Source organism: Myodes glareolus, chromosome 6, assembly GCF_982192425.1.
Source record: "Myodes glareolus chromosome 6, mMyoGla1.1, whole genome shotgun sequence".
Classification (NCBI taxonomy): Eukaryota; Metazoa; Chordata; class Mammalia; order Rodentia; family Cricetidae; genus Myodes; species Myodes glareolus.
The window spans coordinates 25,348,341-25,359,251 of record NC_142031.1 but is presented as its reverse complement, the minus strand read 5'-3'; the positions used below and the strand labels follow the sequence as shown (position 1 = coordinate 25,359,251).

Sequence of the window (10,911 nt, the reverse complement as noted above, 5' to 3'; positions counted from 1 at the left end):
CTAGGACCTACAGTTGGAACCATATACATTTGCACATTAAACTTTTGATAACTTTTTCTGAAACAAGGGCTCACTTAAACAGCTTTTTAACTTATTATTACTATTTTATTATTTTATTTAATTATTAGTATTTTTAATTATTTATTAGTATTATTTAATTACTATTTTATTATTACTATTATTTTAGACAAGGTCTGAGTGCACTGTCCTTGCTGGCCTGGAACGCACTACATAGACCAGGCTAGCATCAAACTCACAATCTGTCTGCTTCCGTCTTCCAAGTGCAGGGATTAAAGGCTTGTGTCACCACATCTAGCTAAAGATTTTTAACATGTTCTTATATGTATGTGTATTTGGTCTGCACGTATGTCTGTGCACCAAGAATGTGCCTAGACCCCTGAAAGCGGGTTTACAAACAGTTGTAAGCTGCCATGTGGGAGCTGGGAAATGAACTCGGGTCCTCTGGAAGAGCAGCCAGTGCTCTAAACCACCGAGCCAACTCTCCCACCCACTAGCAAAATTTTAAATTGTAAACCCAAATACATCCCATTACAGATCAAAGTCCAAAAACTATAGAAACTTAATTATCTTGTATTTTTCTGCATCTGCAGCCGTCCTGCCATAGGTGGTGCTGATCCATCTGTGGTTACAGTCAATGGAAAAAGAAGAGAAACATTGCTGCGTGCAGAGGCACGCACCTGTAAGCCCAGCACGTGGGGGGGGGACAGGCTGTCTCGATGAGGCCAGCCAAGGCTACACAGTGAGACCCTATCTAGAAAAAAAAAAAAAAAAAGAAAATGCCAGAAATAAGTTGTAAATTTTAATTGACTTCCATTATGGTAAATTGTTACAATTTTTCTACTTTATAGTTAAGGTTGTTAATCTCTTACTGTGCCAAATGTATAAATTAAAACTCCATCACAGGTCTATTGTACATGTGGAAAATAGAACAGATGGGGCTCACTGCTTCCCAGTTCCGGTTGCCCACTGGAGGTCACAAAACACATCCATCCCTCAGATGAGGAGATGCTGTATCAAATCCACAAGAGTGTTCTTGACAAGCCATGTTCATTAAAACTCAACATCAGAAAAAATGCCAACCTCTTGCTAGACAGTGAGTTTAATTATTCTTGTCATGACAGCAACTACATCACGGCTGCTTTCTCCACACATTAATACCCACAGCTGTACCAGGGAGAATAATTCTTAAGAATCAGTGTTTTCTTATAGACCACTTGCTGATGCAATGCTATAATACGGTGAAGAGACCTGGTTTTTATTCCTTGAGACAGGGTGTTGCTACAGTCCAGGCTGGCCTTGAACTCTTGATCCTCTTGCTTCTGCCGGGAAAGTACTGAGTTTACACACATGCACCACCAAGGCAGGCAAAATTGCTTTTTTCCTCTTAATACTAGTGACTATGACAGTCACTGGTGACCTAGCGGTAGACAAAAAGCTAGATTTCTTGAGTGTGACTACATATGAGAACCCTGAGCCTCCACAGACAACCACAGCTGAGAGCCACTCGCTGTCTTAATTAAGATTTCAGCGACGGCCTCTCACCCTGAATGCTCAGCATCTGAAGTGATCTCCTCTGAACTAAGTCGACATGAAGACCTGGCTCTACAGTCAACTGCTCTGGGCTCCCCCATGTTGTCTCTGCTACAGTGCTAGTTCCTATAGTGACCAGTGCTGAGGGTGGACGGAGCAGTCCCCTCTGACACGGGTCTGCTGCGGTCATGGTTTGTGTTCCTTAGCACTTTTAAGGCACTCAAAGTTCTCGATAGACGGTTTAACCCCACATCTAGGATTTGCTCACCTTTGGCTGCAGGCTAGGAACTTGAACTTGACAAAGCTACAGGGCCAAGACCCCGTTCTCAACCCAGGAAATCCCATTCTCTGGATGTGGGGCCCAGAAGCTCTTGGGACTGGGATTGTAGCTCAGTGGAACAGCACTTGTCCTTGTCTGGGATACTCAGAGTCTTGGGTTCAATCCCTAGCATAGCGTAGAAACACACAGACCTTCTCACAGGAGGGCCTGGTACCAGTGTCAATATCCTGATTTAATAGCCTATATCTAGTTCCCACTTCACGGGAGATCTGTTTCTAGCTCTGTGCCTGTGATAAAAACCAAGATGGAAGCAATACAAGAATCACATTCTTAAAGTCATGACTTCAGGCTTGCGCACAAACTGCCAGGAACTGGACCTCATGCCTGTATACCAGTACATGGGAGGCTGAGACAGGAGGATTGCTGTGACTTAAAGACCAGCCTGGACTACATAATGAGTTCCAGTCTAGGGTACAAAATAAGACATAGCTTCAACATCTCCCAAAGAGGGGGAAAAAAACATAGAGAGAGAGAGAGAAAAAAAAAGATTGCTTTATAATTTGAAGCAAATGTAGGCCCACCTCCAGTTCACTAAGTCCAAATCCAGGTGTTTATCAAGTTCCAGGTGATTCTTAAAACACTGGGCGGTGGTGACGCACGCCTTTAATCCCAACACTTGGGAGGCAGAGGCAGGTGGATCTGTGAGTTCAAAGCCAGCCTGGTCTACAGAGCAAGTTCCAGTAGCCAGGACTATTATATAGAGAAACTCTGTCTCAAAAAAACAACCCGTCCCCGAAAAGTCTGGGGAACCCTGTCAGGGTCTCCCCATAGTTAAAAACCAGGCCTAATGGCGAGAGCCTGTAAACCCAGGCACTCAGGAGGCTGAGGCAGGACTCCTCCTGAACAACTTAGTGAGACCCAGTCTCAAAAGAAAAACCACAAAGAGGGCTGGGTGTAGCTCAGCTCAGTAGCAGAGTGTTCGCCTGGCATGCACGGGGCCTTAGGTTCAACCCCCTGGACCTCCCCCCAAACCGAAGAGGAAAACATGCTGGCTGAAGACCAAGCTCTCCTACGCACAGGAACATTGTGTTTGCCCATGACCCACATGAAGAGTGCTGGTAAAGATTCAAAATCGTCTCTGCTGACTTAGGCCTTCAGGAGCAGGGTGCTCCGGGAAGGGCAGTGCTCAGTCACAGCTCCGTTTTCAGTTTCTCATACAGGTCATCCTGGTCAATCATGTCCTCGTTGCCGTTCCAGCGATGGTAGGCAAGGAGAGCCGCATTGTAGCCCGCAATGGCGCTCATCTCCATGCAGCTCGCAGCAAACTCAATGCCGTTGAGGTAATAGAGCCGGTCGTGGAGGATGATGGAGGGACACTTCTGAGGAGGCGCATAGTGAGGATAGGGCAGCCACTGCTTCCGTGCAGCATAGTCGTAGGACAGGAAGAGCTTTGAGATCTGCTCTTTAGTGAGAACGTCCCTAGAGAAGGTCTTCCACACGTGCATGCCGTCCACCGCTGGAGCAGGACCCTCCTTATCTCTTACGGAGGCCACAATGGACAGGCTGTTAATAAACATATCCGAGTCGTCAGTGACGAGAACCGTGGAAAGGCCGAACTGATCCTTAGGTCTGGAGCTGAAGAGAGTGGAATTGAGTTCTCCTTTAACAAAAGTTGTCACCAGGTGCTGATACGGGTCGTTGAACTCCTCGATGGGTGGATCAAAATTGCGGAAAGTTATGTCGGACATCTTCTGGTTCAATGGAGTAGCCACAAGGACAATGTCATAGAAGCCAGAATGAGTCTCAGATCCTGTTTTATAGACCACTTCATACATCTTCGTGGGACTTCCTAGAGAGTACGGAGGAGCATACAGTTCTTAGTGCGTCTAACATTCTCAATTTCAGGCCTTCTAAAAATAATCCTGCAACATTTCTTGTCTTCGTTTGTATACATGTGCTTTTGTGTGTGGAGGCCAGAGGTTAACCTCAAGAGTTACCCCTAGGAGCTGTCCATCTTTAATTTTTTTCTTAAGATTTATGTATTTATTATGTATACAGTGTTCTGTCTCCATGTATGCCTGAAGACCAGAAGAAGACACCAGATCTCATTACAGATGGTTGTGAGCCACCATGTGGTGGCTGGGAATTGAACTCGGGACCTCTGGAAGAGCAGCCAGTGCTCTTAACCACTGAGCCATCTCTCCAAACCCCTTGCCTTTTTTTTTTTTTTGATTTATTTTTTATTAAGATTTATTTTTTATTATTATTTTATGTATTAAAATGCTTGCACACATGTATGTCTGGAAACTAAGTGCATGTCTGGTGCCTGTGGAGGCCATAAGAGGGTGTCAGATCCTCTGGAACTGGAGTTCCGACAACTGTAAGCTGCTATGTGGGTGCAGGGAATTGAACTTAGGTTCTTTGCAAGAGCAGCAAGTGCCCTTAACCACTGAGTCATCTCTCTAGCCTCCCACCTTCTTTTTCTCACTGTAGCTCATCAGATAAGCTATGCTGGTACCAGCGAGCCCCAAGGATGTTCTTCTCCAGCACTACAACTACAGACACTTGCCAGAATGCCTACCTCTCTATGTGGGTCCTGAATTAAACTCAAGCTCCCATGCTTGTGTGGCAAGCACTTCACTGAAAAGGCTCTTATCTTCCCAGCCCTGCTTTTATTTTGAGACAGTGTCTCACGTAGCTTAAACTTACTACGTTGCCAAAGAAAACCTTGAGCTTCTGATCCTCCTGTTTCCATGCTGGAGTATTGAAACTACAAAGTAGGTGCCATCACCTAGTCTCTGTGGTGCTGGAGATCAATCCCATGACTTCATGCATGCTAGGCAAGTACTCTACCAACCAAGATGCACACCGAGCCCATGACTCTAGTGTGTGTGTGGTGTGTGCACAGGTACATATACACACCTATGTAACTATGTGTCTGCTTCTGGACATGCACACAAAGGCTAGAAGAGGACATGGAGTGTCATGTTCTATCCCTCTTTGCCTTATTCCCTTAAAACAGGGTCTCTCATTGAACCTAGGGCTAGCGGTAAACTGTAGTATTATTTCTATCCACAGTACTGGGGGGCGGGCAGTTTGCACGCATATATGAGAGACATCTAGCTCTTGTTTTTAAACATGGGTGCTGGGGATTTGAACTCAGGTCCTCATGCTTGTGCAGCAAGTGCTCCTACCCACTGGGTCATTTTCCCAGGCCAGAAAAATATTTTCTTCTGGTATCTCTTATAAAGTCCTCACATCTCTTATAAAGTTATAGAACTTTACACAGCTCATGCAGATATGTTCCCAACTGTGCTAAAGGGCATGACCCTGGCTCACTGGATATAGGAAAAAACCCTCATTCTCAAAGAGAATGTTCCACATTTTGTTCTTACAGAGTAGAAAATTGTCCTCAAAGTAATACAATTGGATATATATCCCTTAATTTTTTATAAGCATAAAGAAGCTATTAGAAGTATAGAAGTATGGGACCTGAGTTCAAATCCACAGCACCCATGTAAAAAGCTAGGCTTGGGGGCATACAGCTATAATCCCAGAATTCAGGAAGCAGAGGCAAGTGAACCTCTGTGAGTCTGAGGCCAACACAGTCTACAAAGTGAGTTCCAGGACAGTCAGAGCTACTTTAGATAGAAAAACAAAAAAGTGTATGTGTGTGTGTGCATGATATTTTCTCCCTGAGCTGTCATTTTTGCAAGAATAACCAGGAACAAAGTTCAGCCTCACCTGTCTGCTTGGTCCTTGTCTTCTCCTCTATGGACACTACGGAGCCACTTATGAGATTGCTGCTGGAGGCTTGAAGGAGCCCAGAGCAAACAACCTTATTCCCACCTTCCACTGCCCAAAGGTTGGAGTCAGCAGCTGTCATCGATACTGCCCCTGTTAGGAAGGGGCAAAAGCACGTTTTAATTCTCTCTTGGTCAGGTAAACGGCCCTCTCATGTCCACTTAGATGTTCTACTCCAAATTCCTCCAGACACTGCCAGATAACTCTCAGGGCAAAGGTCTCGCTCAGGTGCGAGTCACTGGAGCTAACAGAAGCACAGGACCCTCTACTCCTGAAAACTCACAGACAGAAACACTATGTTGGTAACAATACTTGCCTCCCCCATCCCAAGCCTGATGCCAGTGAGTAAGTTCCTTAGCTAAGGCCACCCCTGATTTCCTCCAATAATGTCTTACCCACAAAGGCGTTGAGGTCAGTACTTTGACCAAAATTGACTCGCATGATAGGAGCGACCATCTCATTGAGGAATGTCTCAGAGAAGCCTGCTTTCTGAAGATTTTCACGGAGAGTTTGGTTAAGCAGTCGGACGTAGTCATCCCCTCCGATGGCGAACAATAACTTTTCTACACTGCTGAAGGCATAGTCATGGGACTGATAACGATAGATCCTTGAAAAAAAGAGAAATGGTCATTAAAGCCCACACAGGATGGGGGCTACGAACAGCCTCAGAAGAATGAAACTGGTGCCAGGCTTGAGAGGCTGAGGCAGGACTGCAAACTGCAGACCAGCCCTGGATATACAGTGAAGTTAAATTATATATTTGTTTGTTTGGTTTGTTTTGTTTTTCAAGACAGGGTTTCTCTGTGTAGCCTTGGCTGTCCTGGAACTCACCCTGTAGACCATGCTTACTCATAGAGAGCCATCTATTTCTGCCTCCCGAGTGGCGGGATTAAAGGTGTGCGCCACCACTGCTCAGTTTGTGAAATTCTATCTTTAAAAAAAAGAAAAAAAAATCGCCCTGTCCTGGTGGTACGCACCTTTAATTCCAACACTCAGGAGGCAGAGGCAGGCAAATCTCAGTGAGTTCAAAGCCAGCCTGGTCTACAAAGTGAGTTCCAGGATAGCCAGAGTTGTTACACAGAGAAACCCTGTCTTGAAAAAACTAATCAAACCAAACCAAAACCAAAACCAAACATGATGCTGCTACTCTTGCAGAGGACCTGGGTTCTGTTCCCAGCACCCATGTGGCAGCTCACAATAATCACCTGAAACTCTTTTTCCAAGAGATCTTATGCTCTCTTTTGACCTCTTCAGACACCAGGCATGCACAGGGTCAGACATATATGCAGACTAAACAGACATACAATTGTTTTTTGTTTTGTTTTGTTTTTTATCATGAATTGACTTCCATATTTCCGAGTAATGGGTTCCTACCAGTCAGGTGAGGCACAGCTCAATCCCATCTTTCACAGACTCTGTTCCTCCCTCTGCCTTTCACCCAAAAGACATTGGTGCTCTTAATACATAATTAAAGTCTACAATCCATAATCTGACAGTAAAAGAAAAAAAACAAAAAAACAGGGATGGCAAGATGTCTCAGCAGATAAAAAGCATTCTGCCTCACAAGCCAGATGACCTGAGTTTAATGCCCCAAATCCACAGTGGAAGGAAAACTGACTCACGAAAGCTATCCTCCATGTATCCACAGCCCCATCACACACAACACACAATGATAAAATAAAATAAAAAAACCAAACCTCACTTCAGTTTTACATTTACTGTAAATACTCTTGTGCTCAGTGTCTCTTCATCTACACACCAGCACAGTGCAGCAATGCCGGCACTAAGAGGGAGACTCCAGGCTGAGTTGGCCAGGGTGGGAGCTCCAACTTTGCCAGTTCCTAGGCGGGTGGGTGGCCTTCCACACCCAGACCTGGACATCCTCGGCAGGGGCTCTGGAGCCTTTTCTATTTTTCAAACCCAGCTTCTAAACTCTGCTTCGCAAGTGTTTCTTCAGTGCTGCCAGATGCTCTTAGATGCTGTACAAAAGTCAACTCCTTAAATGGGAGGGAGAGTCAGGCATTCCAGGCAAGAGTTCAACCACTGAGCCACATCTCAGCCTTGGCAAAGCACAATTTAGAAACAAAAGCAACCGGCATGTCCAACTCCGAAATGGAGTGATGATCTGCACGTTTTCTGAGAAACATTTTGCCTAACAAAGTGGTGACTAGGCAGGGAACTAGTTCAGGGAACTAACATTCCAGTGCCGTCAGGTCGGGAGGTCTTAAGTTCAACAGAAGCGGCAGAGTTACCTCATGAACTTGTCCAGCAAGTCTTCGACCCACATGTGCATTCTCAGCGACTGAAATCCATAGCGCCACACAAGCTTAATCATGTTGACTATGAACCAGCTGCTCTCCTCAAACACCAGAGACTTTCCATTGTACACCCCCATCAGGCCACCGGAAACCGGAACGCTGGAGAGACCTGGCAAGACAAAGGGAGGGGCTCTGGAGATGGCTCAGGGGTTAAGAGCCCTTGCTGCTCTTGTAGAGGACCTGGGTTCAGTTCCTAGCACCCATGTCAGGCAACACACAACCACCTGTAATTTTAGTTCTGATGCCTTTGTCTGGCCTGTCTAGGCATCGACATTCACACACACATACCCCCCACACACACACACAATTTAAAAAAATAAAATAAATCTTAAGACAAAACAAAACAAAAACCCAGAGGAAAGGTACATAAGAGGTTTCTACATTGGCCCAATGAAGAAAGAATTTGGAGGAACTTGCCAGGGACTCGATGTGAGTGAGTGACTTAGGGACGTCCCCAGATCTCAGGAGACACATTAGTGTTCTATGTTTGAAACAGTGTAGACACTGTGCTGACTGCTCAGTTCTCACAAGCTGACATGCTAGGAAGTGGCCAGAAGATCATGTATGTGTACCATATTAGCCCTACTATTCTTAGTCATGGAGAATGACACATCAGCCAGGATGGGAGGACAGCTGAGGAGTACGATGTACTCCTTTTCCTATGCTGATCTCACTGTGTGAAACCAGGAATTTCAGGTAAATGCAAAAAGGCCCGAGTTACCCAATATTCCCATAGAGGGCGTGCAGAGGCCTGCCAGACTCCCTCACGACATGCCTGGCTCCTCTGCCAGCAGTGCATCAGCCACGTGTCCCTGTGAGCACATGTCTCTGTACCCGATTTCAGTGACTTCAAGCCAAGGGTTTGAAGCCCATGGGTCTCATTTTCTCACCAGTTTCTCTATGGTTTCTGCTAGCTGAAAGCACCACTCTTCAACACAAACCCAGGGGTTTAGGAACTGACAACAGGGGCCAGCAAGATGGCTCAGGCCCTAAAGACATCTGTTGCCAAGCCTGAAGGCTTGAGTTCAATTCCTGGGACCCACATGGTGGCAGGAAAGAAGTGACTTAGTTGCCCTCTGCCCTCCATACACACTCTGCAGCACTCAGACCGACACCTCCACTGTCACACAAAACAAATAGCTAAAATACAAATTTTTAAAATAATTTTTTTTTAAAGAATTGCTATCAGGCAGGCACACTCCACCCTGTGGTTGTAATCCCAGAGAACTGAGGACGCGCACATAACTAGAGTCTCATCACTGGAGAGCAGCTCAAAGCTACACCTGTACCAACTGCTAAACGGCACAGCAGGAGAAACGGTCTCGCCGACTTCTCCGGAGAAGACAAGGCAGAGACATCAGTTCCCCGTGCGATGAAAACACCCAGGGCCAGTCACGCAGAAATCTGCTTAGCTCTAAGACCCGAACACATACCCAGATCTTTGACGAAGCGCTTCATGTGCAAATTCAGAGGGTGGATGACAGAACCCCCTGCCTCGTAGTCATGACCCTGCACCTTCAAAGTGGCCAAACGGCCCCCGACTTCTTCTCTTTCAAATACATCAATCTTCACATCCTTCCCAAATTTCTTCCGCAGGTAATAGGCCGAGGAAGTGCCACCAATTCCAGCGCCAACGATTGCTGAGGAAAAAAGAGGAACGGTTTGTTTCCCTCTTAGCCGTGTGGCTTTTGTTTTTGAAAGGCCATTAACCAATAACAGACATTACTCAAGACTATAACCAACAACTTAGGGGAGCCTGGGGGCACACACTCCCTGAATCTGGACAGGCACTGTAGATAAAATTGCAAACTAACAGTAGGTTAAGTGATGCCCAAGCATCCTCACAGACCACCGGACCCACGAACCCTTCTGTACCCAATTCCTGGGAAGGCATGAATGGGCCAGTCCTGCACGCATTTTAAATAAAGTGGCCGCCATCTTCGCCCAGCTTTGTTCTTTGTCTCTCTGAGGCCCCAACACCATGAATGATCCCGAAAGACACAGCTTCAGATGGGGACAGAGCGTCCGGAAGTGTAAACCCGAGGCTAGCAAAGCCAGGAAGGTAACCCGTCCTCTGGTTAGCTGCAGCAGCTATGGCCTCGCAAGCAGAGCGCAGGTGCGGGGAGGCGGTCCAGCTCTTTCGTGGGGGTGGATGAGGGACAGACCGGTCCCTGTGTGGTGTCTGCGTGCCTCAGTCTGCTGATAAGATAGACAGACTCAGCTCCAGGGACAGTCAGAAGCGGGCTCCCGAGGGCATCAGGTTCCTAGAGTTGAGGACTTCCCATCCCAGCCTGAGGCTGCAGGGATACCGGGTCCGGAGCCTGCCCACGCCTCCAGTGGCACCGTTCCATGCTCAGTTGCGTGCGGCCCGGTCCTCGGAACCCCGATCTCCACCCCACAGCGGGAAGACGCACCTCGGCACTGCCTCGCTCCGTATCCCCCACACCTACCGATCCTGTCCGGCGGGGCCCGGGGCTCGGCGCTCGCCAGGCAACCCAATTCACACAGCAACAGCCCCAGTCCGAGCAGCAAGCCCACCAGCGCAGTGGCCTCTCGCCCCATGGTCTCCCGCAGCTGCAGACTGACCGCGGGTCGGCCTGCAGACCTGGAGCTCTATGAGTCTGCGCGCACTCGCCCCGCCCAGGCCCCGCCCCAGGGCACATCGCCACGCCCACCCAAAGCACTCAGGTCCTTTTCTCCCCTGGCGCACCCTATCTTGTGTTTCTGACCCAAGGCCACTGTATCCCCAAAGTCCATTCTGTCCTCGGAAGCACACATCCAAGGCGCAGTTTGGGGCCTACCTCAGCTCTCTTCCTTCCTTCCCTCCTTTCCTGAAGAGAGAGCCCCCTCTTCTTCACAAACGCCCTCTGCGGTCCCCTAAATCGCATGCATGCAGTGAATACATGCGGTCCAATCTCAGTCAAAAAAAAAAAAAAAAAAAAAAAAAGGCGCTTTGTT

The 10,911-nt window shown here is 47.3% G+C and overlaps 1 protein-coding gene across 2 annotated transcripts; it reads right to left on the bottom strand.

The window, feature by feature from the left end:
- Nucleotides 1-807: 807 nt before the first annotated feature.
- Pcyox1 (prenylcysteine oxidase 1) lies at nucleotides 808-10,565 on the bottom strand. Of its 2 annotated transcripts, none has more exons than XM_048416421.3 (6): nucleotides 10,404-10,565; nucleotides 9,387-9,593; nucleotides 7,888-8,062; nucleotides 6,031-6,242; nucleotides 5,576-5,728; nucleotides 808-3,680 (listed from the first exon to the last, which is right to left on the bottom strand). In XM_048416421.3, the coding sequence occupies exons 1-6, from the start codon at nucleotides 10,513-10,515 to the stop codon at nucleotides 3,022-3,024; spliced, it is 1,518 nt and encodes a 505-aa protein (XP_048272378.3). In that variant the 5' UTR covers nucleotides 10,516-10,565; the 3' UTR covers nucleotides 808-3,021. The 2 variants fall into 2 exon arrangements, with proteins under 2 accessions (XP_048272378.3, XP_048272379.3); XM_048416422.3 differs by lacking the exon at nucleotides 10,404-10,565 and adding an exon at nucleotides 9,829-9,862.
- Between the last annotated feature and the right edge of the window lie 346 nt (nucleotides 10,566-10,911).